Source organism: Diospyros lotus, chromosome 5 (assembly GCF_014633365.1).
Source record: "Diospyros lotus cultivar Yz01 chromosome 5, ASM1463336v1, whole genome shotgun sequence".
Classification (NCBI taxonomy): domain Eukaryota; kingdom Viridiplantae; phylum Streptophyta; class Magnoliopsida; order Ericales; family Ebenaceae; genus Diospyros; species Diospyros lotus.
In genome coordinates, this window is record NC_068342.1 from 18,027,339 (window position 1) to 18,055,140 (window position 27,802).

General features: G+C 39.8%; 1 protein-coding gene across 2 annotated transcripts in view; it reads right to left on the reverse strand.

Annotated features, from left to right (window-relative positions):
• Positions 1–27,802, reverse strand: part of LOC127802338 (phosphatidylinositol 4-phosphate 5-kinase 9-like) — a 62,663-nt gene that overhangs the window by 23,198 nt on the left and 11,663 nt on the right. For both annotated transcript variants that reach the window (XM_052338086.1, XM_052338085.1), the window contains exon 4: positions 13,296–13,461. In XM_052338086.1, coding sequence (XP_052194046.1) covers positions 13,296–13,461 — 166 coding nt within the window. The remainder of the gene's footprint in view (positions 1–13,295; positions 13,462–27,802) is intronic.

The following is a 27,802-nucleotide window of genomic DNA, read 5'->3' on the forward strand; positions in this document are numbered from 1 at the left end:
GGTCACTCTTTTCCATCCTTCTAGACCTTCCAACAGGCCGTTCCGTTTCTTCAATATGTGGGCTGATCACGATGATTTTCAAGCCCTGGTCAGCCATCATTGGTCGCATCAGTTTTTTGGGTCCAAACAGTTCATTTTTTGTAAGAAGCTTCGTAGCCTTAAGGAGCCTTTAAAGCAGCTCAACTCTGCTCATTACACCCATATTTCAGCCAGAGCTGATAAGGTTTCTTGTGATCTTAAAGTTGCTCAGCTTGCCCTGCATGATGACCCTACCAACCATGAGCTCCAAAATAAGGTGGCTGAGTTACGGAAATCAACCAGCTTCCTTAAAAATGCTGAGAGGCAATTCCTTGGTCAGCTTGCTAAATGCAAGTACATCATGAACAGCGACAAATGCACCAAATTCTTTCGCGCCCTTGTCAAGCGGAATGCCAAGAGAAATTATATTGCATCGATCACCAGGGATGATGGCTCAATTTCCTCTTCTCAGCAGCAAGTGGCCAATGAGTTCCTTTCTTATTATCAAAATTTGCTCGGTGTTTCCAGCTGCTGCCAGCCGGTTGATTTTAGTGTCTTTGATGCGGGTCCAAGAGTATCTTCTGATCAGGCTGATGCCTTTGCCAGGCCCATCTCTATGGTTGAAATTAAAGAGGCGCTTTTTGACATCGGTGATGGTAAATCTCCTGGGCCAGATGGCTTTTCTTCTTGCTTCTTCAAGAAAGTTTGGCTCACGATTAGAGTTGATTTCTCCGAAGCAGTCTTGGAATTTTTCAATGCTACCTCCCTTCTTAAACAGATCAACCACACTGCTATCGTGCTCATTCCGAAGTCTTCCCATTCTCCTTCAGTGGGAGATTTCAGGCCTATATCATGCTGCAATGTCACCTACAAGGTCATTTCCAAGATCTTAGCAGCGAGAATGGCCCCTGTTATGAACTCCATCATTGATCGTGCTCAGGCTGCTTTTATTGAAGGGAGGGGCTTGGTTGAGAACATTCATCTTGCCCAAGAGCTTCTCAGGAAATATAACAGGAAGCGGATCTCTCCGCGTTGCATGATCAAAGTTGATCTTCGCAAAGCATTTGATTCCGTCAGTTGGGTCTTCATCGAGGCTGCTCTATCCGGTTTGGGTTTTCCCCAGCAATTTATTGGGTGGATCATGCAATGCGTCTCAACCACCTCTTTTTCCCTTATGATTAATGGCAGCTTGCACGGGTTTTTCCAAGGGAGAAAAGGGCTTCGCCAAGGAGATCCTCTGTCCCCCTTCATTTTCGTTTGCTGCCTTGAGTATTTTTCCAGGTCCATCAAAGTGGCAACCAATAATTCAGAATTCAATTTCCATCCCAAGTGTGGTGATCAGAGGATCACACATCTAGCTTTTGCGGATGACCTGCTTCTTATGGCAAGGGGTGACCCCATTTCTATAAAAATTCTCATGGACTGCCTCAATGGATTTGGGGCTGTTTCAGGCCTCTCAGCAAATGCCCTTAAATCCAGCCTATACACTGCTGGCATAGCGGGTCCCGACCTTGAAGATATTCGAAGCCTAACTGATTTTCCCAATGGGTCCATGCCATTTAGATATCTTGGTATCCCTCTTGCGGCTGAAAAGCTCAAAGTCTCACATTATGCCCCGTTTGTGGACAAAATGGCAGCCTTCACCAGTGCATGGTCCTCCGCCTCTCTATCTTACGCTGGCAGGGCAAAATTAATTCGTGTTGTGCTTCAAGGTGTAGAGAGTTTTTGGCTCTCCATCCTGCCTATTCCTTCAGCGGTTATTGTTCGCATCATCCGTTTATGCCGTGAATTCCTTTGGAACTCCAAGCACCCTCTTGTGCCTTGGAAAGACATCTGTTTGCCTAAAAAAGAAGGTGGTCTCAGTTTCAAAGATATTAAAGTTTGGAACCTTGCCCTTCTTGCCAGATCTCTGTGGGACATCCATCAAAAGAAGGATTCTCTTTGGGTCAAATGGGTATCTCATGAATATCTCAAGGGACAGTCCATGTGGGCATGGTCTGGCAGAAGTGATGACTCCCCTCTTCTTAAGAAGCTACGCTGGATAAGGGACAAAATTCTGCTAGAAGCTGGGTCTAATGATGCTGCCATAGCTCGCTTAGATAGCTGGGTCAACAATGGTCGCTTCTTCATTTCGGCCGCTTATAATTTCTTTCGCGACAAAGGCCCTTTGAGGGTCTGGGCATCTGATGTATGGCACCCGAGTGTGGTGCCTAAGCATGCTTTCACCCTTTGGCTGGCTACCAAAGCAAAGCTTCTTACGAGGGACAGGCTGCTTTATCTTGATATTGACAGAAATTGTGCACTATGTGGGACTGATGTGGAGACCAACAGTCACCTATTCTTTCAATGCCCTTTCAGCAAATCAGTTTGGGGAAGCATCCGTGAATGGTTGGGACTATCGAGGCTCATGAGCACTATTCCAAGTGCTTTAAAATAGTTAAAGAAAGAAGCTCGAGGATCATTGTGGCAAGCCAAGATCAAGAGGATTGCTCTTGCCTGCACTGTTTACTACCTTTGGAACACAAGGAATAGGAAGATTTTTGAAGACAATATGCCTTGTATTGATTCTGTCATCCGTAGGATCAAAACACAAGTATATAGGGTCACTTTTACTTTGTATCCTCATGTTTTGATTCAGTTTGAGGCCCTCTCTATGGGTCACTGATTGTTTTCTTGGGTATGCCCAGTGTACTTGTACAGTTCTTTTGATCTTTATACATTTACCTTTGATCAAAACAAAAAGAATGGACTCCCATTTAAGAACATGATCAGCCACTCCCTAACTGTCATAGTTGGTAGCTGAAACCTGCAAGTGATGATCAGTTTAAAGTTCACACATCTAACCAATTACCACAAGAAAAGCTAGTGATGGAACACAATCTTTGTTTACATATGTTCCCCTCATCTCATCATCTTCGAGGTTGGTTGTTTTGAGCCCAGATGATAGTCTAACGAAATCCTTAGCTATAGTAGGAAAATGCTGAACAGGCAGACTGTCTTCCTCTAGTCTTAGGACCTCAACATCCTTGTAAGTAGTTTCCTTAGAGTCAATATAAGACGGCTCAGATCTAGATTACCCAATTAGAACTTCTTTGACTGCATGTGGAGCAACAAAGACTTGATCTTTCCTAGAATTACTGATAGAGGCATCACCAATAACAGCTCCAACCTGCTTCATGACCGAGACATCTAATGAATCAATGTTGTGTTCTAAACCCGATTGGTCCTCAGTTTTCGGTGAGTTTGGAAGCTGATCCGATACAACATCCACTTCCTTTAAACCAGACATAGTAGATAAGATTCCATTAGGAGGTTCTGCCTCAACTTCTGAGGATCCAGCAGCTCTATGGACCGTTTCAGTTCACAATAGAATCAAATTGATCTCTTCGTAGGAGGAAAATCAGGAGAAATCCTTACCGAATTTTGCCTCACGAACATCATCATAAAATGTTGTATCTCTAAACAAGATTGAGAAAATATAATTCTCTATTTCTTGGAATTATACAATGATTTCCCTTTTCTCTTAATAGAGGAAGAGAATAATACAAAAGGAAAATAACAAAAAAGGAAATAGGAATATACATAGAATCTAAGATATACAAAGAATATTCTATATTCAAAAAATACTTCTATTTCTACACTCCCCCTCAAGCTGGCTTGAAGATATCTTCCATGGCAAGCTTGCTCACAAGTTTCTCAAACTGAGTTTTATGTACTCATTTTGTAAGAATGTCAGCCACTTGGTCAACTGTTGGAATGTAGGGCATACAAATTACTCTATTATCAATTTTTTCCTTAATAAAGTGTTTATCCACCTCTACATGTTTTGTCCTGTCATGGAGAACTGGATTATGAGCAATAGAGATTACAGTTTTATTATCACAGTAAACTTTAGCTAGAAGGGAAGTGGAGACCCTCAAGTCTGATAGAAGCCACTTTATCCACATGACCTCACAAATACCATGGACAACTGCACGAAATTCAGCTTCAGCACTGTTTCTAGCCACCACATTTTGTTTCTTACTCCTCCAAGTAACAAGATTGCCTCCCACAAAAGTGCAGTACCCTGATGTAGATCTTCGATCAGTTATACTGCCTGCCCAGTCCACATCTATATAAGCCTCTACATGAAGATGTCCACGTTTTCTAAAAAGTAGACCTTTCCCAAGGGTTCCCTTTAGGTACCGCAGAATTCTGTAGGTAGCTTCAAAATGTTGTGAACCAGGTGAGTGCATAAATAGACTTACAACACTTACAGCAAAGGCTATATCTGGTCGAGTATGGAATAAATAGATAAGTCTACCCACAAGTCTTTGATATTTCTCCCTTTCTACCACATTCTTGGCCTCGGCAGGTTGAAGTTTTAAGTTGGGTTCAATGGGAGTTTCAGCAACCTTACACCCAAGCATTCCTGTTTCATTGAGTAAATCCAGAATATACTTACATTGGTTGACAAAGATCCCTTCCTTAGATCTTGCAAATTCCATCCCAAGAAAGTACTTTAGAGGACCCAAGTCCTTGATCTCGAACTCGTGAGCTAATCTCCTCTTAAGCTCTTCAATCTCTCCCTTGTCATCACCAGTCATTATTATATCATCCACATAGACAGTTAAGATTGCTTTCTTACCGTCATTGGGGTGCTTGAAGAATAGTGTGTGCTCTGCTTGGCTCTGAATGTAACCATAGCTTTTCACCGCCTTTCCAAATCTTTCAAACCACGCTCTTGGAGACTGTTTTAGACCATACAATGATTTTTTTAATCGACATACCTTGTTTGTACCGAGACTCTTTTCAAACCCTAGTGGAAGATCCATAAACACTTCTTTTCCTAAATCACCATTTACGAAGGCATTCTTAACATCAAATTGGTGGAGTGGCCAATCAAGATTCACTGCAAGGGAGAGGGGAACTCGAATGGAGTTTATTTTAGCTACTGGAGCAAATGTTTCTTGATAGTCGATGCCGTATGTTTGGGTGAAACCCTTAGCAATCAACCTTGCTTTGTATCTTTCAATGCTCTCATCTGCCTTACATTTTATAGTAAATACCCACTTACAACCTACTGTTGTCTTACCTTCTGGTTTGTTCACAATCTCCCAAGTTCCATTCTTTCTAAGAGCACTCATTTCCTTCTAGACTGCTAACTTCCAATCTGGGTCACCAAGGGCATCCTGAATTGTTCTTGGGACATGCAGGTTAGAAATATTTGAAAGAAAGACCTTATGATGATTGGACAATTTTTGGTATGACAGGTCTTTAGCAATTGGGTGTTTGGTACAAGATCTCACTCATTTCCTAGTAGCAATAGGGACATCAAGATCAGACAAATCAAATGAAGAATAATCTGGAGGAGTGAGTTTAGAGTTACCATGAGAAGAAGAAGAACTATCAGAAAGCCCATCACTCGAAGACGTCGATTGTTCAATTGTTAGAGGAATATTCGGATTGATAGTATTCTTCAGGGTTTGTCTTCTAGTATAAAACTGAAGCTCTGGTTTTGGAATATTTTGATCCGTTTGTGGTAATTCTCCCCCTGGTTCCAATCCCATCATGCTAGGCACCTGTGAACCAAACACACCCTGTTCCACAATATTTGGAACATTTATATCCTTGAGTTGTTTATCAGAGTGGAGGGGAGCACCAATCATGGTAGGACGATAATCATAGAGTTTTAAGTAATTATCCTCCTCAACATTAGAATTCAAAAAATTATCTTCTTTCTCAATATCCTCCCCCTGAAGATGATTTTTGAGAAAGTAGGGTTGAATTTCGAGGAAAGACACATCCATACTAATATAAGTTTTTTTGGTAACAGGGTTAAAGCATTTGTACCATTTTTTATTTGGTGCATAGCCCAGAAAGACACATTTTTCAACTGTGGGATCCAATTTGGAACGAAATATTTGAGGAACATAAATAAAGCAAGTGCATCCAAAAACTTTTAAGGGTAACTCAGAATATATACAATAGAGAGGGAAGAGTTGTTTTAAAGAGTGTAAGGGGGTTTGAAACTGTAGAACACGAGTGGGCATACGATTGATGAGATAGGAAGCTGTTAAAATTGCATCACCCTAGAGGTATTTAGGGACATTCATAGAAAACATGATGGCCCTGGCAACCTCGAGTAGATGTCGATTTTTCCATTCAGCAATACTATTTTGTTAGGGAGTTTCACGACAAGTGGATTGATGTAAAATTCCTTTTTCTTTTAAAAAAACCCCCAAATAGTCATTAAAATATTCAGTGCCATTATTAGATCGAAGAATACAGATTTTTGTGTTAAATTGAGCTTCAATCAGTTGGAAAAAATCTTTGAAAGTTCTAGGCACATCGGATTTCTTTGCAAGTAAGTAAACCCAACAAACTTGAGTATGATCATCAATAAAAGTAACAAACCACTTTTTGTCAAACAAAGTGGAGACCTTAGAAGGGCCCCAAACATCACTATGGATTAAATAGAATGGTTGTGAAGGACAATAGGGTTTTGAAAGAAATTTAACATGATGATCTTTGGATAAATGACAACTCTCGCATTGAAACATAGAAGGATCCACTCCTTTAAACAACGTAGGAAATAAATGTTTCAAGTAAGGAAAATTAGGATGGCCTAGCCTAAGATGCCATTGCATTATTTGATTAGAAATAGAAGTAGAACTAATACCACTTAGCCCGTGAGCTTTTTTATTACGTAAGACATCCCCATCCAAATAGTAGAGCCCGTTTATTTCTCTAGCACTGCCAATCGTCTTCCCCGAGTTCTGGGCCTGAAAAATGCAATAAGAATCAAAAAAGATAACACAACAGTGAGAATCTTTGGAGAGTTTACTAACAGAAAGAAGATTGCAGGCAAATTTAGGAACATGGAGTACTGATTGAAGATCAATGTTGTCAAAAAGTTTAATGAGACCTTTACCTACAATAGGTGAAAGACTACCATCGGCTATTCTTATTTTTTCACTACCAGAACAAGGAATATACGAGTTGAACATATGCGATAAACCAGTCATATGATTAGATGCTCCTGAATCAATGATCCATGGAACAGATTGAAAAAAGCTAGATAGGGCAAAAAAGTTTCTACCTGAATAGGCCAAAGAACAATTGGGTGTACCAGGGGACAGATTAGGCTTTAGCAGTCGCAGAAGTTGATCAAGTTGCTCTTTGTTGAATGGTCCTGCATTAGCTTCATGAGCAGTAGGTTGAGATCTCTTCGATCTAGACTTCCAATTGGCTGGCTTGCCATGAAGCACCTAATAGGTCTCCCGAGTATGGCGTGGTTTATTGTAATGATCACACCAAACACGAGATTTTTCTTCCGCCTTTTGTTGACTCGCAATATGCCGTCCACCAGCATTAGCATCAGCAGTCACAAGCGCCATATTTTCAGATAGCCCACTTTCTCCACTCTTTTTCTTGCCCAACATAACCAGTCTTTAGCTTTCTTCACGCCGAACTTCAAAGAAGGCTTCACTAAGAGACGGGAGTGGATTTCTACCGACGATCCTCCCTCGGACTTCATCATACTCAACATTGAGTCCAGCGAGAAACTTAAATACCCAGTTAGCATCGACCATTTTCTGATAATATTTGCAATCTTCTGTGTTTTTCCACTCATGTGTATTGAAGAGATCCAAGTCCTGCCAAATGCGCTTTAAAGAATTAAAATATATGGTGACAGTATCACTACCTTGTCAAATCTTTCCAAGTTTCAAGTTGAGCTCGTAGATTTGGGATTGATTCCCCAAATCGAAATACATGGCAGTGACTTCATCCTATAGTTCTTTTGCTGTAGCGAAGCACATATAGTTCGAACTTATCTCTTCCTCCATGGAGTTAACAAGCCATGCCATCACCATTGAATTCTCGGCATCCCAAATGTCATATAACGGGTCTTTACTGTCTAGGGCTAATGTGGCGCCAGTCAAATAGCCAATCTTTCTCCGACCTCAAATGTACATACGAACAGATTGAGACCAACGCAGGAAATTGGTACCATTGAGACGAATGGTCGTAATCTGTACTGGATGTGAGTCGGAGGAGTTTCGGGGAACGCGAAACTGGTCTTGAGAAGACGGCGATTACTGGGTCGGAGTGACTGAAGATGCAGAGTCAATCATGATGGTTGAATAAACAGATCAGGGCAGCAGAAGGAAGGACCCACTAGCAGCTAGATCTGTACAAATCTGGACACCCTAGCAGAGACCCACAAATCTGGATACTTGGATCTGGGTACCCAGTTGCCTAATCTGAACAATAAAGGTCCAGCACGAACAACAACACAAACGGCACGAACAAAGCAGCAAGAACGAAAGATAGGGGCGGCTCTAGTGTGCGATGCAGAGTCGTCCTTCGCGACAGCAACAAGTGCGAACGTCCGATGTGTGATGGAGAAGCAGCACGAACGACAGATAAGGGGCGGCTCTGGAGTGCGATGCAACGCCGACCTTTGCAACCAAGGACAGGGACTAATGAAAGCCAATCTTCGTGAGAGGCTAGGAGATCGCGATCGTTCCAAAGGTGGGAACCCACTGGAGAACAATGACGACTGAAGATGCAGCAACGGTCGGGATGGCCGATCTCAAAGGTGGCGGCCGATGTAAGGGCGGCGACAACCGAAGGATGGCTAGTGAAGGACGGCGGCGCTTTTAGGGTATAGTAGAGGAATGGAGGAAATTAGGGTTTCACAGTTGAACGGCTATGATTTAATCCTAATTCTAGCTCTGATACCATCTAAACAAGATTGAGAAAATATAATTCTCTATTTCTTGGAATTATACAATGATTTCCCTTTTCTCTTTATAAAGGAAGAGAATAATACAAAAGGAAAATAACAAAAAAGGAAATAGGAATATACATAGAATCTAAGATATACAAAGAATATTCTATATTCAAAAAATACTTCTATTTCTACAGTATCTGATTGCACATTTGATTGTTCTGTTTGTTCATCTCCTTGCGCATCTGAGCCACTGCGCTATCCAACTTCTTCTCTATCGTCGATTCTATGGACTCCTCAACGGTCCCCATGTGGATCTACATCTCTACCATTGTTGTCGTCACTTCTTGCAACCGTGTCTCCATCTTTTTCATCCTGGTGCCGATGGCCATCCGAGTTAAGATCGTTGTAGTTGTTTATGAAAGTGCGTCCAAATTCGTGATTTGCTACCTAAGTCCCCTTCAAATCTGAAATCTCCTGAACTCACCCAATGCAATCGTTTCCTGTACTCGCCTTGGTTAGCTGCTACAACTTTGATTAGCAATCTTGAATCTGCCTCTGTCATAGTCGAAAATCGGCTGGCTTGGCTTCAACAGATCTGCTAATAGAGTTTTCCTAGCTTGTTGAAAATCACGACCAAGAATCATTGGCCTGTTCCGCCAATCTCTTCAAGTCGCCTCTATATCTGCTTCACTAATTGACCATTATCACCCTCCAAGATCAAGTTGGAATCACTAATCACGCTCGCCTATCAACACCAAGGCCAATTGAAATTGTCGGAACTATTGAATTCGCTGGAATCTCCTGAAATCATCGCTCAATCAATTATGCACCCAATCATCGAACTCCGTCTGTCCCAATGTGCTGCTGAGATCGCCAGAACTATGTTTGGAACCACCCAGCCTGCTCGTCTTCAAGACTCGGAGCGAGAATTACTTGCTCACTCGTATCTTCCAGAGTCACTAAGATCTGTAACTCAACCACTTCAGCTACGAATCGCCTGAACTTGCTTCCAATGACCGATTGGCTTTGCTTCGAATATGGCTTGATTACTTCTAAATTGGATTGGACACTATTGAATTCCCGAACTTACAGCCGAGGAACAATTGCTCTGATACCAATTGTCATGTACCTAGGGTTTAGCCTAGGGTTTGGATTGGAAATCAAAAGAATCCAAAGGAATTAGGACCAATAACAGAAGGATGAGAGGGAGAATTGGACAGAAACGGGGAAGATAATAGATAGAAATGAGGGAGAGTTGCTGACAAAGCAAAGAAATGGAGAGATTAGAGAGATAGCAGAGGGAAACGGGAGAGAATTTGAGAGAGAAGTGATGAGGGAAGGTTGAATTCAATTATCATTCAAAACATACCATTCTCTAACTATCTTAACCTATTAATAGGCTTTACCAAGGAAGGTACTAACAGCTACAAAATAAGAGTATAACTAAAAGAGAAATACATGTAATTCATATTACTAATCTATCCTTGGGGATTCTTGGGGTCATGACACTACCTTGACAAAAAAATAGCTTTTTGATTAGAACCTTAAGTTCCACTAGCCTCCTTGCCACTAGCCATTTCAAAGGGTGTAGAATTTCTTCCACAAGTTTATGGTCACACCAGCTTTTTGATTAGAACCTCAAGTTGCTGCCATAGCTACCGTATAAACTTCTTAAAGTCATTTGAAATTCACATAATGATTCTCCACACTTCACACCATATAGCTCCCCTAGCAAACAAAACCACCCCATCCTCAACATATCTTCCAACAATGTCCCAATAGATCTATGCATCTGAAACGTCTACAACCACTTGCCCAAGAAAACATTATAGAACAATTGAAACATTCCAATTCCATCCAACCACGAAAAACAATATGCATACTCCTTGCCTGAACCTTATAAGAGAAAATCCCTCCAAATATTATCAAGCTTCTTTGTCATGGGATTTGGAATGATAGGAAAAAAGTTTGCACAAGTATGCAACTAGAACAACTGCTTCTAATTGAAATTAAGCACCATATCAAACAAAACCCATCTCTTCCACATAGTTAACCTCCACCCATTTGATGCTACTACTCCAGCTGTAAGGAAGAAGCCACTAGGAAACCCAAACATGAATTGTGTAGAGAATCAGCTTAAACCAAGATAAGTAGCCACCACACAAGGCATGGACACTACCTCTCCACAGAAATGCTCTTTTAGCTATATAACACACAAACTAGGGACCACCTCAAAGAAATAGCAGAATATGGTGCATCTAATCTCATAATCTTGAATCCAGTACAAAAAGTCTAATCATCCAAAAGAACATGATAAGAGTTTTAAGAAATCCCATCCTACTACCTACCAAAGAATCATGAAAAATTTTTCCAACAACCTTCTAAAGCACAAAACTTGGAGACTTCACAACCATCAAAGAAGGAACAAACAGAGAGTATCTCCTTGCCTAAGACCCTAACCATTCATTGTGACCATGTCCAAGTCCTATGCTCTGGAGCATTATGATAGACATTTTGAATATCTAGTTTGGGCAAAATTGCTTTTTAACTTACAATGACACACTCATTAGCCAACAAAGATACATCCAAATCTACATTTGCTTCAAATGTATCCTGAGATGAACGTCTTTATCAGCCTTGCTGAAAGATCCACCATAATTTTGTGCAAATTGTCAACTGAACTTTGTATACAATCATTTAGATATTCTGAGAAACTTTTTTTGGAACAAACAGAATGAGCTGGCTGTGCAACTCTTCTCTAGTGCTCCTTTATCACATAAACTGTACCAAGGGTATCATGTCTTACCTAAAAAGTCGAAGTGATCCCATCCAAGCCAGACCCTGTTTCCTGCTAAAACTCCTTATACCCTCAAAGGCTTCCTACTTCAATGATGGGCACTCAACCAACTGATGTGGGACAATAGGAAGATAAGAAGAAGAAGGAAAAGCTGAAGAAGAAGAAGAAGAAGAAAAAGCTGAGAGAGACTCAAGAAGAAGAAGAAGAAGAAGGAAAAGCTGAGAGAGAGAGAGAGAGAGAGAGACTCAAGAAGGAGAAATCATATTATTCAATCATCCAAAGGTAAATAAAAGGTTACATTATGTTGCCTACTTATAGGCAATTAAAAGATAACGACCAGTCAAAATATGATCATAATCTCTAAAATCAAATATAACTATATCTAATCCCTAAATCAAATAAAATTTTATTATCTAAACAGCTATGATAAATCAAAATAGAACAAGATAAAACCTAATCTAAATCTCATTTTTAGAATAAAAAATAGAAAAATATCCCTATCACCAACCTATATGCTCTGCTCATAATGATACATGGTAGCCATGGAAAGCCCTCTGCCTTTCAATCATCAATCTCCTGATATGATTAAAGCTAGATTTTTACCCAATCATGTGGAAGGAATTTGAATTCCTAATCCTGAACTGATGAAGATCAAGCTAGATTTTTACTTCCAGCCCTATAACCTCCATACTCCATTTTGTCCCATTCCCATTTTAATCATCCACTAGAACCTCTATCCCTTCCCATCCAGCAAATAGAAATCTTCAAGCAATCAAGTCACTTGAGTATATGCTTTCTGAAACACCTCTTCTTAATAACTGTGCTCTTATACTTGAAACAAATACCTATATTTTCACGTCATCCTTCAAGTAGATGCAATATAATATTTTAGGTTCATAGAGAAATGAACGTAACTCTGCTTGGGGATGTTATCTACTGCCGGTCCCAAGCCCGGACAAAGGAGGAGGGTTGTGTTAGGTAGTCGACAGCCAACGTAAAACTTAGTCGGATCCAAAACATGAACTCTAGACAAATAACTCACATAGTGGGATAAAGGCTGGATATGTTGTTGTTGTTGATGTGTAGAGAAATGAACGTATATAAGGCAACTTATTCTTTAGTCCAAAGCTCAAGGAGGTTTATGATGAAGTCAAATGTACTACATTGTTTTTGCTCAGTTACAACATCAATGCTTTTTCCTATAATTGTTTTCCACAAGGCCCACAACTATGAAAATTAAAGTAAGTCTTGAGAATGACAAAACACAAGAGCACGGTAGATATATGTGTGTGTGTGTGTGGGGGGGGGGGGGGGGGGGGTAAGTCCAAAGCTCAAGGAGGTTTATGATGAAGTCAAATGTACTACATTGTTTTTGCTCAGTTACAACATCAATGCTTTTTCCTATAATTGTTTTCCACAAGGCCCACAACTATGAAAATTAAAGTAAGTCTTGAGAATGACAAAACACAAGAGCACGGTAGATATGTGTGTGTGTGTGGGGGGGGGGGGGGGGGGGGGTTGTCTGATTCAAAAATAGATAATTCTTTTGCCCATGGACCAAGAAACAAAAAGTTGAAAACACAATTGCAACTGATAAGCAACTAGCAAGGTTATCTGGTGTATACTTTCTACTTGGGATTGATTCCACAATTATTCTAGATTTATAAGTGTCCACAAGAGAATGGGGTTTGCACGGCAATACCCTTGTACCAACAAGTCCTATTTTCAAGTTCAACTAATTAGATGAAGTGCTGAGTTTACCTTCACTTCATGTTTCCTCAAGGTCTTTATCACAAATCGACCATCCTTGGACCTAAAGAGGAGGGAGCCACTTTTTCCTGGTGAAGAAATCTCCCTCAAAGTCTCAGGGCCACAGACAGACACCATGTAGTCAGCATAATTAATATTTCCAAGCTCCAGTAGATACCTGGGAATAAAGAAATAAATCAACTCTTTCTTCTTAATAGTTTAAGGTTGATATGTCACTCTTAACCATCATCTCTTAGCAAATTAAGTACAAACTTACCAGAAAATGAAAACATACTTAAGCTATGGAAATGAAGGTGCAGGAAAGCACTCCTCAGCTGATTCCACCTCAAGGACAGTGGCAGTTCTCACACTCACACAACAGCGCCCCCCCCCCCCCCCCCCCCAAAAAAAAAAAAAATGGGGGGTAATGAAACAATAAAGGACACTAGACAGGTTTTCAACCATTAGAAGTTAAATAAGCAGAATGTTGAACATGATGCAAGAGAAGACAATTTGAACGCCTGATTGTACAAGAGGATCAAGGACTGCTGAAGATATGCAGTCTAGTTAAGGTGCCCACAGTAGAAAAGAAGGTCAAAACAAAAAGAGATCAAGGTTGTGAAGATCCACCAGTGACCTCCAGCAGATAGAAACTTGTAATATTTAGATTTTCAATACCATTGGCATTTCAGTAATTTTTGACATTTGGAACAAAACATCAAAAGGAAGCCCAAAGCAAAATTGAATATTGGCAAGTTGAACCTCAAGAATCAAGAAGAAATAAAAGGGAAACCTAAGAAGGTATTGAAAGGCCCATGAGGGGCATTATAGTCATTGTGACTGATGAGGGTCATTTTGGTAATTTTGACATCAATTTTTTTGGAAAAAGGGAAAAATAGCAAAAGTTTCTTTTGAGGTCTAATTAACCAAAAATAGGATTTGCAGGAAAATTTTGAATAATTTGGACTAAAATATAAATTTCATGGAAAATTGAGAAAATGGCTCAAAAAATCCAAAATAAATATTAAACATAGTTTTCTGAGGCAGAAAATACAGAAATACTAAATTTTGGAATTTGTTGAAATTTGTCGAATTTTCAGAATTTAGGGAAATAGCCAAAAATATAAATTTAAAATAATGAGAAAATTCTATAAAACCCCAGAAATATGTCGAGGGAATTAGAGTCAATTAGGTTGACATATGTAGAGATATATCTAGTTTATTAGGAGAATTCTAGAATTCTCTCAAAATAAAATAGGATAAATTACCAAAAACGTACCCAACTTTCACCATGTTTTCAAATTTAGACTCAAGTCACTCAACTTTAAATTTTATCAATAAGGGCACCCAACTTACCATATAGTTTTAACTTTAGATTACCAATTGTTGCCCTTTCATTTACTGTTAATTGCTGACATGGAAATATTGTCATTGTACATACATAAATGTTTACTGGTATGAACAATTAAGATTATAAAGACAAATTTGTATGGTGTCTACACCAGCCAATCTTTATTTCCCATTAACTGAGAAGGCACTTTTAACAATCTGAACACTGGGATAAAAATTACAACTAAATGGTGGTTTCAACAAACAGGCTCAATTGATCATTGAGCAGCTGAGCATTGACACCATTTCAGTAAAAATCCACTTCTTTCTTTTCTTTTCTTTTTTTTTTTCTTGGGGGGGGGGGGGGGGGGGGTTCAAAATCCAATTTTTTCATCCCACTTAAGCTAAATGCTATATATTTGTAGAGGCTTGCTAATCCAATTTATTGTTCTTTCAAGCTGTAGGATAACCATCCAAAATAAACATACTGAAGAACAGTTCTGATGGAATAATGTGAACGTAACCTGAATAAGGTAATAATGTAAATAGTAACTTCTCTTGAGGAGATGCATAATTAGCTAAAAAGGAAACAAGAGTCAAAAAGAATGCAGAAAAGAACAACTGAGTTTCTAATGATTATTCCCTGTCCATGGTTCAAGAGGTAACTCAAATGATTCACTATTGGTGATTGGGAACTATATCCTTGCATTGGCCAAAAGAGTAGCCTAATGCAATATTTTTCTACCCATCCAAACATTTCCCTTTACTTTTTGCCATTTTCAACCACAACAGGTATGGTTTAGAGGCTGAATTTGGGTAACTTCAACCCATATTAATAGGAGTTTTGCTCAATGTGTTATAAAAAATTAAGAAGAGAACTCCTCTTTCAAATAAGAAAGTACCTGTGGTATTTTAAGTCAAGAACCTGTCAGATCTGAGGAAGGCTCTTCCGTAACTAAGGAAGAGAAGAGAATTGGTGGGAGCGAAGAACACAAGAATTAGAGAGAAAGTGAGGAAGAGAGAGAGAGAGAGAATGGAAGAATTGGAGGGAAAAGATCAATGAAATAATCCTCACATGATCCCCATCCTCTATTTATAGGAGAGTTACATTCTAGAGAATTCCCCATAACTAACTCTCAGTAGTTATGACCCAAGTGGCCATGTGCGCTTGGGGCTCTAATTACCCATCTACCACTCCTAATTACAATCATATCCCGCCCCTAATTACAATAGAGCCCTTGGGCTGTGACAACTCCCCTCCCCTTAAATTATTTCTTGTCCCCAAGAAATCGAAGGAGTCTGGCCACCCTGGGATATTGCTAGAGAAGATCCGGTAGATACTCCCAAGTTGTGTTGTCAGGATGCAAGAGTATCCATTGCACCAAAACTTATGTGAGGGACATGGAATCATTTTAAGTCACTTTTTTATCCAACACCGCTTGGGGTTCCATTTTCACAATTTTATCTTCAACCAATTCAGGGACCTCTTTGCTAACTCCTTCAATGGTTCCTATTACCTTTTTCAGGAAGGATACATGAAACACTGAGTACAAGCCTACTTATGCAGGAAGTTGTAACCGATAGGTTACTGGCCCTATCCTGTCAACGATTCTAAAGGGTCCATAGTACTTAGGACTGATTTTAGATGTAGGGCCCTTAAAAAAGAGATGTTGCTGGAACCTTTTTACCTTCAAATAGACTTCTTCTCCTACCTCAAAAATCCTCTCTAAGCGATGTCTATTGGCCATCTGCTTCGTCCTCTGTTGTGCCATAGTGAGCTCCTTTCTTATAACTTGAAGCACTTCCTACCTTGCCTACCAAGTATTCATCAACTGAAGTTTCAGCCCGTGTATAATGCATGACGGCCTGAATTATAGGGGGTGGGTAACCAAAGAGTGCTTCAAAGGGAATTCTCTTATGGGCAATGTGATAATTGTTGTTGTACCACCATTGGGCTAGTTCCATCCACCTACTCCAACTCCTTGGTTTTGTGAAGCATAAACACCTTAAGTAAGTCTTTAAGCACTAATTTACCCACTCTGTCTACCCATTAGTCACTGGGTGATAGGTTGATGACAACTATAGCCCTATCCCCAACCCTTGGAACAAGGTCTTCCAAAACTGACTGGTGAATATCTTGTCCCTATCATTGACCACTGCCCTTGGTAGTCCATGTAGCTTAAACATTAAGTCCATCAATTTCCTAGCCACTTCTGTAGTAGTAAATGGGTGCGCCAAAGTGATGAAGTGCCTAAATTTTGTCATTTTGTCCACTACCACTAATAAAATAGTGTTAAATCCCTCAGACTTGGGCAGTCCTTCAACAAAATCCATAAAGATCTATTCTCAAGCTTAGGAAGGTATCTCCAAAGGCTGTGGGAGACCTGGATAGGGTACTTGTTCATGTTTGCACCATTGACAAATAGTGCACTGCAACACATATTTGGTCACATCCTTTTTAAGCCCTGGCCAATAAAAAAGTTTTCTTACCTGATGATAAGTCACATTAAGCCGAAAATGCCATCCTATAGAGGAGTCATGCAAGGACTAAAGAATACGTGTCCTGAGTTGTTCATCCTCCCCAATAACCACCCTACCTTGATATCTTAGCAATCTCCCCTTGAGAGCATATCTTGAATCCTCTTGGGAATGCATTACCAGCCTAATTAGTATTTCCTTTATCCATGCAATCCCCTCATAACTACTTGTGATGCCTTGCACCCAATCAGGAACTAAAGTTGATATAGCATGGTAGCTGGTTGTGTTCTCCCTTCTTGATAGTGTGTCTACCACCAAATTTTCCTTCCCCTTCCTATACTGAATACTGTAGTCAAACCCCATCAACTTGGTACTTCCCTTCCATTGTAGCTGGTTATGTGCTCTCTGTTGAGAGAGGAACTTCAAACTCTCATGATCTGTCCTAGTGATGAACTATCGCCCCTCCAGATAGTACCTCCACTATTCTATATGGCCATCGGTAAAGCTAACAACTCCCTGTCATAAATACTCAGACCTAGATGCCTTGGGGCTAAGGCTTGGCTCATGTACACCTAGGTCTGCCCTCTTGAATTAAAACAACCCCTATCCCTGTATCACAAGCATCTGTCTCAATGATGAATTCCTTGGTAAAGTCTAGTAAAGCCAAAATTAGGGCTTGAGTCATAGCTCTCTTAAGTTCCTCAAAAGCCTTCTCAACCTCTACTTCCCAATGGAAGCTATTATTTTTCAACAGGTTGGTGAGAGGCTTGCTTATCACCCCATACCCCTTGATAAATCTTCAGTAGTAACCAATAAGCCCTAGGTCCATAGTTGCAACCATCTGAGGATCAGTACTCACCCCTTGACCCGTGATGATGTGGCTAAGATATTCCACCCTAGTTTTTACAAAAGTACGCTTAGACCTTTTCACATAAAGTTGATGGGCTTTGAGGATCTCAAAGGCCTTTTTAAGGTGAATCAAATGCCGGTCTAGGTTAGGGCTATAGACTAAGATATCGTCAAAGAATACCAGCACGAATTTTCTAAGGTAAGGGGCAAAAATGTGACTCTATTGTGCATCACGATTAGCTATGCGTGCGTGTGTGCAGGGTAATGTGGATTCTTCATATCAATCAAGGATACTGCAGAGATACAGCAATATCGGTTGATTCCTTCCTACTCTAGAATAAGAAGTTTCTTAAGTTTAACTTAGGAAACTTTCTTAATATTGTAAATATGTATCTCTTTCATATATGGTAGTTCTTATAGAAGGTAGGATTGTATAGTTTATAGTTTCCATTTTATGCTTCTCTTCTCCTCTATAAGAGGATCACAACCATGTACATTGGGATTAAGTACGAAAGATCATTGTTCTTTTCCTCTACATGGTATCAAAGCCCTCAATTCTGGCCTAATCCACCTCAAGCCCTAACGAGTGCCTTCATTGCACTGTCCTCCCTCTGCATTAGCGAAAGCCTTCATTGCTTCCTCCTCATTCAAAAGACTTAACCAGTAAGCATGTCAGAATCCTCAAAAGTTGCTCCAACCATGACAACTAGGGAATCTACTCCAGTTAATCAACCTACGGGAACAGGAAATTTGCCTAGTGTGCATCAATTCTACCGTTTAGACGATAGGAACTACCTACAATGGGCACAGCTTATCAGGACCTTCCTCAAAGGCCGAGGGAAAGTCAGCCATCTAACGGGACCTTCACCAAATGACTCAAATCCCACCTTCACAGCCTAGGATGTGGAGGATTCCCTCATCATGTCTTAGTTGTGGAGTGCAATGCAACTAGAGGTCAGTAAGAACTTCATGTTCTTGAACACAACAAAGGAGATATGGGAAACAGTGAAGCAAACATACTCCAAGGTCTAGGATGCCTCCGTGATTTTTGAGGTCAAAACTAAGATCAACACTACCAAGCAAGGTTAGTTAACAGTTACAGAGTATTATAATAGGAAAGGGATTGTGGTTGGAACTTGACCATTATCAAGCCATAAAAATGGTGTGTAGTGAGGATGCTGCCACCTTTAATCGAATTTTTGAGAGAGATAGAATTATTGAGTTTCTGGAATGCCTAAATCCTGAATTCGATCAAGTAAGAATTCAGGTTCTTGGTAGAGACAAACTTTCCACTTTAAATGAAGTGTTTTCCATTGTTAGGAGTGAGGAAAACCAAAGAGGAGCCATGCTCAACGAGCATAACCCTGAGGGTTCAGCCTTGATGACTAGCAACAAAGAAGGAGGAGGAGTTAAATTTGGGAAGCCAGCAGTCCAAAGCAAGAGTTCAAGCCGTGAAGGGCAGTGATGTACCTATTGTAAGAAGCCATGACACACCAAGGAGACATTTTTTAAACTACATGGGAAAGAGGCAGTTTTGAACAAGATTGGCGGCTTCAAGAACTTGAAGCACCAAAGCTATCTCTCAAGCAAGGAATAAGAGGAAGGAATTGAAAAGGGAGAACCAACTGGGACTGATCTCAATCAGTTGAATTTAGAGGAGCTTAATAAGCTGAAAGCTTTCCTACGTACATTCCAAGATGGGGCATCCTACTCTCTTGTACAGCAAGGTAAATGCTTAAACTATGGTTCTTTTTCAGCCTCTAAAACTGATAAGAATAATATGTGGATCCTTGATTCAGGAGCCACGGATCACATGACCCCTAACCCCATGTTTTTTAGACTTATGAACCTCTTGAAATCACTAAACAAATCACTATTGCAAACGAAACCTCTGTCCCTAACACAGGAAAGGGCAAAGTCCATCTTAGCCCTCAACTGTCCATTAACCAAGTACTACATGTACCTAATTTGGCTATTAATCTGATTTCCATTCATCAACTTACTAAAGACCTAAATTGCCATGCTATTTTTTCTCCACATGTGTAAATTTTAGGCCATGGACATGGGGAGGATGATTGGTGTGGCTAAAGAGCACAATGGGCTATATGTCTTTCAAGGGGAGAGTGTTTGTCCTAAAAGAAGACAACTTAGAATTGCATGTTCCTCCCAATCCGCTTCAGATCCTTCTATCATTTGGCTTCATCATTTTAGATTAGGTCATCCCCCTTTTATGGTATTGAAAAGAATGTTTCCTACTTTGTTTAACACTCTAAATCCTAGTAGCTTTCAATGTGATGTGTGTGTAATGGCTAAGCATCATCGAGTGTCTTATCTAATTAGCAATAAACTTTCATCCAAGCCATTTACTATAATCCATTCTGATGTTTGGGGGCCATCCAAAATACCAAATTGTTCTAGGGCAAAGTGGTTCATATCCTTTATAGATGATTGTACTGGGATGTGTTGGGTGTTTCTTCTAAAGGATAAGGCTTCCATTGGGTCTATTCTACCCTATTTTTGCAAAATGATCTCCACTTAATTTGGCACACCTATCCAGAAATTTAAAACTGATAATGCAAGGGATTATTTCAATAATCACTTGCATTAATTCTTCCAACAAGAGGGAATTGTCTATGAATCCTCTCGCATAGATACTCCACAACATAATGGAGTAGCTGAAAGGAAGATGAAACATCTTCTTAATGTAACCTGCACTCTCCTTCATCATCACCATGTCCCAAAACATGTTTGGATGTGTAGGTTTTGTTCACATCCCTAAAGTCAATCGGGACAAACTTGATCCTAGGGCTCATAGATGTGTCTTTCTTGGGTATTCTCCTACTCAGAAGAGCTATAAATGTTACAACCCTATCTCACGCAAGTTCTATGTTTCCAAAGATGTTACCTTTTTTGAGTCTCAATCATTCTTTGGTCCTTCTCAATCTAGACCTTAGGGGGAGTCTATCAAGACTGCCGATCCAAACCTTGAGCATCTCTTCCCTACCCTAGAATCAGCAACATTAAGCCCTAGTCAACTTGATCAACTACCTAATCTCACTCTTCCTACTTCACCTCGACATACTTCTCCTATGCATCACGATTCTCCCTACACGAAACAAGCAGATCAACAACTGCCATCTCCTGTTAGATACAAGGGATCTCCTTATGTGTACACAAAAAGACAGCCTATTGATGGTCCATAGCCTACACCACCATCAACACCTGATCCAGGTGTGGAAGTAGCACCTTATGGAGGCTTCCCTGGAGATTCCAGTCCAGCCATCCCTAACCCTAAACCTGCTGATCTAGACCTGCCTTTGCTATCCAAAAAGAGATTAGAACCTGCACTAAACACCCATTAGCAATTATCTATCCTAACATCGCCTTTCTCAAAGCCACAAAAGCTTCCTAACCTCCTTGGATGTTATTGATATTCCAAAATCAATGGAGGAGGCTTTAAAGGATCCAAAATGGAAGGAGACTATGTTGGAAGAGATAAGGGCCCTCAATAAAAATCAAACCTAGGAATTAGAGTTTAGACCCAAGGGAGTTAAACTAGTAGGCCGCAGGTGGATCTTCAATTTGAAGTACAAGGCTAATGGCACCCTAGAAAGATATTGATAAAATTAGGTAGATTGAATGAATTCTACCTCATTGATTTCCAATTATTCCTTGAGAATAAATACACAAGTCTCCTAGCTCATTACTAATTCAACTTCAACTCTAACTCCTAAAATATCTCCTAATATACAGCTCTTAGATAACTCCTAATATATAGCTCTAGATTACAACATAAGCAAATTAAATAATCAAACTTAAACAGATAACTAACTACAAATTGAACCAAATTATTATCAATAAGAGATAAGAGGATATGGATGAGATATCTGATATCTCTTGGTTTTATTCTTTAGCATGAGCCAGCCATAGCTTTATCTTCTTCCACCAACACCCCCTCTCAAGTTGAGGCATATATATCAAATATTCCCAACTTGCTTCGGATTGATTCAAAACTTTGTTTCTGCATTGCTTTGGTCAGAATATCAGCATGTTGATCTGCAGTGGGTATATAGGTTAACTTGATTTCTCCTTCTTCCATTTCTTGTTTCATGAAGTGTTGATCAATTCGAACGTGCTTCATTCTATCATGTTGAACAGGGTTATTAACTATATTGATAGCTGATTTACTATCACTATATATTAACTTAGGAGATAATACTTGCATAGAGAGATCTCCCATCAGCCTTTTTACCCATATTATTTCACAGATTGCCTGAGCAATAGCTCGATACTTAGCTTCAGCACTGCTACGAGCTACTACCTGCTATTTCTTGCTTCTCCAAGTCACCAAATTACCCCATAGCCTTGTACAATATCCAAATGTTGATTTACTATCTTCCATAGCGCCTGCCCAGTCAGAATCTGCATAACCGACTATTCCTCTGTCTTGGCTTTTCTTGAATAGCAGCCCTTTGCCTGGTGTTCGCTTTAGGTATCTAAGGATGTGATAGGCTGCTTCCAAGTGTCTTTTAGTTGGGAGATGCATAAATTTACTAACAATACTTACAGCGTATGTAATGTCGGGTCTTTTGTGTGATAAATAAATGAGTTTGCCAACTAGCCGCTAATACATGCCTTTGTCTACTTGATTGTCTTCTTCTTCTTCTTCTTCTTCTTCTTCTTCTTCTTCTCTATTCTTCCACTTAGGCTCAAGTGGTGTACTTGCTGGTTTACATCCTAACTTGCCTGTTTCCTTTAACAAGTCTAGAGTATATTTCCTTTGCGATACAAAAATACCCTCCTTGCTTCTTGCTACTTCCAATCCAAGGAAGTACTGTAATTCCCCTAGCTCTTTTACTTCAAATGTATGTTTGAGCTGTTGTTTCAGTTGCTGAATTTCTTGACGATTATCTCCAGTGATGATGATATCATCTACATAGGCAATTAGAATTGTTCTCTTCCCATCTCTCCCAATCTTAGTAAATAAAGTGTGATCTGCTTGACCTTGAGTATATCCAAGCTTGTATAATGTGTTGCTAAATCTCTTGAACCAAGCTCGAGGAGATTGCTTTAGCCCATATAAAGATTTCTCTAACTTGCATACTTTACTTCTTGTGTGATCGGTCTCAAATCCGGGTGGTATACGCATATAAATTTCTTCCTCCAATTCCCCATTCAAGAAGGCATTTTTAATATCCAATTGATGCAATTTCCAATCCATATTTGCTGCTAAGGACAACAATACTCAGATTGAATTGAGTTTTGCCACAGGGGCAAAAGTTTCTTCATAGTCCAAGCCTTAGGTTTGAGTGAACCCTTGAGCTACAAGCCTTGCCTTGTATCTCTCAAGGCTTCCATCTAAATTATACTTTAATGTGAACACCCATTTGCTTCCAACAGCCTTCTTTCCTTTAGGAAGATCCACAATTCTCCATGTACCTGTTTTTTCCAAGGCTGTCATTTCTTCCATAACTGCTTCTCTCCATCTACTATCCTGCAGTGCTTGATAGATATTCCTTGGGATAACAACATTATCAAGGCTGAGGGTAAATGCCTTATAAGTAGGAGATAGTTTAGAATACCCGAGGAAATTTGTGATAGAATGCTTGGTACATGTCCTTCTCCCTTTCTTAAGGCAATGGGAAGATCATCTTCACACTGTTGTGTAGTAACACTGTCAGTAAGTTGCTGATTTGGACTTACCTCCTGGTTTGGAGGATTGGTTGGCTGAAGTGCTGGTGGTCTTCTTGAATATACCTTAAGAGGAGGTTTGTGCAAGCTTGGACCACCTTGTTGAATCTCAGTTTCCTCTTTCTCCCCTTCTTGCTGATTTTGGAATTGAGAGATGGATTTTGGGCTTGAACAGTGATTATAGTTAGGCTGGTCAATTTCAATGGCAGGGACTGAACTTGGATGGGAATCAGGAACTGACCTGGAGATGAATGGGTTGAGAGGAACTGATATGATTGAAGTCCACGAATATGCTGGTACATTGTTTAAGTTGGTGTCAGCAAAAAAGGATTTATTTTCCAAGAAGGAAACATCGCATGACACAAAAAATTTTTTGGTAGGAGGATGATAACATTTATATCCCTGTTGAGTTGGAGAATAGCCAACAAAGACACACTTAAGTGCCTTTGGATCAAGTTTGGACTGGTTTAGTTGGTTGTGATGTACGAAAGAGGTACACCCAAATACTTTAGGAGGAAGTGGATTTAAGGCTCTGGTATAGTGAGGAAAAGACTCTAGGAATACACTCAACGATGTTTTAAATTGAAGGGGCTTTGAGGGAAGGCAATTGATTAGATAAGCTACTGTAAGTACCGCCTATCCCTAATATGAATTTGGAACTGATTGAGTGAACAGAAGTGCTCGAGCTATCTCAAGTAGGTGCCGGTTCTTTCTCTCGGCTATACCATTCTGTTGGGGGTTATATGGGCAAGAACTTTGGTGGACAATACCATGCTCGTTTAGATAATCATCAAATTGGTTTGAGAAATATTCTCAGCAATTGTCGGTTCTTAGAAGATGAATAGAAGATTGGAAGACATTCTTGACCATTTGATGAAACTTCTTGAATATCAAATAAGTTTCAAATTTTTCCTTTAATAGGAATACCCAACATACTCTTGTGTGATCATCAATGAAGGTTATAAACAACTGAGTATTGGTTAGATTAGGAATTCTAGCTGGACCCCAGATATCACTATGCACCAAGTGAAATGGTTGTGAAGGTTTATAGGTATGTTTGGAGTGAGTACTTCTAGTTTGTTTTGCAAGAATGCAATGTTCACAAGAGAAGCCTTGAATTTTATTGATAGAAACTAAAGGGTACATGACTCGAAGATAGTCTAAACTAGGGTGTCCTAATCTTTGATGCCATAGCATCAAGTTATTTCCAGAAACAGTAATTAGAGAGGAGTGAACTAAGGACCTAAATTCTTCTTGGTGATCCAGCCTTGATATTCGATATAGACCATCCTTTTCTTCAACTTTGCCAATCCTCCTCCCTGAAGATATGTCCTAAAAAACACAATGAGAGGAAGAAAATATTACTGAACAATTCTTTTCTTCTGTAATCCGACTTACTGACAGAAGATTACACCTTAAATTAGGTACCAAAAGGACTGATTTTAGGCTTAATCCTGCAACATGTGTTGTCCCTGTTCCTTGAACAAAAGTCCTAGTACCATCAGCCATAAAAACTGTAATATTCTGATTACATGGCTTATAATCTGATAATGTATCAATATCACCTGTCATATGGTCTGAAGCTCCAATATCTATGATCCAAACACCAGTTGACAATCTTTTTGAGAATAGAGAATGACTAATTTTACCTTACTTGGCCAAAGATACCATAGAATTGTTATTGTTGTCTGAACTTTCAACCGGCTTTGGTATCTTGGTTTGAGTCAACAACTGGTGAAGGACTTCCAGTTGTTCTTGAGTTAAAGAAACCGGTGCTGGAGTTTCCTTGTCAGATTCCATCATGTAAGCAGTTGATTGTCCACTTTTCCTTTGATTCTTAGGTTTCCAATTAGGAGGTTTTCCATGCAGCTTCCAGCAAGTCTCTTTTGTATGGTATGGCTTGTTATAATAGTCACACCATTGTTTTTCTCGTTGGTTGTCGCCTTTAGTTGGAGTAGACATCCTTCCTCAAGTTGTATTCAAGGCAGAATTTTGTAATAATCCTCCTTAACTGGTTGAATGATGGGACAGCATTACTTTCTTTCTACTCTCCTCCCTTCTAACCTCAGCAAATACCTCTCTCATAGAGGGAAAAGGCTTGGTTCCAAGCAATCTTCCTCTTACCTCGTCTAAATCCGGATTTAGACCATGTAGGAAATCAAATATTCGTTCTTTCTCCACCATTTTATCATATTTCCTCCCATCAATTGAGCATTCCCATGTGATCTCATGGAAGAGATCCATCTCTTGCCATAACTCAGTAAAGATATTGTAATATTCAATTGCATAATTGTTACCTTGCTTGGTAGATCGAATAGTGAAGCTAACTTGGAAACACTGGGCAGTATTTGCAAAATCTGAGTAGATCTCTTGGACAGCACTCCAAATTTCACTAGCAGTCTTATAAAATAGATAAGTCCGTCCAACCTTTGGTTCCATAGAATTCGCAAGCCATGCCATAACAATGGCATTCTCGGCTTCCCATAATCCATATTCTGCAGATTCTGTACTGGGCCGCATTGTTTCACCAGTTAAATATCCAACCTTGCCTTTGCCTTTTATCACAAGCATAACCGATTGGAACCACTCGCGAAAGTTGGTTCCATTCAACTTATGAAGAGTGATTTGTAGGGAGGATCCATCAAAGCCTGTCGCTGCCACTAGAGCTTGCATATTTCTTGCTGCTGGAACTTGGCTACTGGGTGCCGAAGGAGGACTTGATGCGGAGACCTCGCTGGTTTGAGGTTTTTCCACCATTGTATAAGAGTTTTTTTATAAGAAGAACTCTTTGTTAATCAGATATCTCACGAGCAAGGCTCTGATACCATGATAAAATTAGGTAGATTGAATGAATTCTACCTCATTGATTTCCGATTATTCCTTGAGAATAAATACACAAGTCTCCTAGCTCATTACTAATTCAACTTCAACTCTAACTCCTAAAATATCTCCTAATATACAGCTCTTAGATAACTCCTAATATATAGCTCTAGATTACAACATAAGCAAATTAAATAATCAAACTTAAACAGATAACTAACTACAAATTGAACCAAATTATTATCAATATGAGATAAGAGGATATGGATGAGATATCTGATATCTCTTGGTTTTATTCTTTAGCATGAGCCAGCCATAGCTTTATCTTCTTCCACCAACAGGTATAAAGCACGTCTTGTTGCCAAGGGCTATATTCAGTCATATGGCATAGACTACCTTGAAACCTTTATCTTAGTGGTAAAGATGACTATAATCCGAGTGCTTATATCCTTAGCAACCACTTATGGGTGGAAGTTACAGCAACTTGATGTTAAAAATTCTTTCCTACATGGGGATTTGGAAGAAGAGGTCTTCATGGAGGTGTCTCCTAGATTTCAACAGGAAGGAGCAGGGCAAGTAGGATGGCTTAAAAAGGCCCTATATGGGCTCAAGCAATCCCCACGAGCCTGGTTTGGCCGGTTCTTTAAGGTTATGACTTCTATGGGGTATCATCAAAGTAGAGGGGATCATACCCTCTTCATCAAGCATTTGGGAGAGAAGGTAACAGCATTACTCGTTTATGTTGATGATATTGTAGTAATTGGAAATGATGCAGCTGAACAGGAACTTCTAAAGAAGAATTTAGCCAAGGAGTTTGAGATTAAGGACCTTGGGGTGCTGAAATATTTTTTAGGAATTAAGGTAGCTTACTCAAAGGCCGGGATTTTCTTGTCACAGCGTAAGTATGTTCTTGGCCTACTTGCTGAAACAGGTTTGCTAGAGGGCAAAGGAGCAAGGATACCAGTGGACCCTAACATCAAATTGCAAAAGAATCCTGCTAGAGAGGTTGTGAATAAAGGGAGGTTTCAACGCTTAGTGGGTAGGCTGATCTATCTCTCTCACACTAGGCCTAACATAGCCTTTGCTATCAGCCTAGTGAGTCAGTTTATGCACAGTTCCACTGAGGAACATATGCACGCTGTGAGGAGAATTTTGAACTACCTCAAAGCTACAATAGGTAAGGAGATTCTATTTACACCAGGAGCTGATTTGAAGATACAAGGATACACGAATGTTGACTATGGAGGGTCTCTAGTAGATAAGAGATCCACAACCGGGTATTGTGTATTCTTAGGGGGCAATTTGGTGTCTTAGAGAAGCAAGAAACAAGGAGTTGTGGAAAGATCAAGTGT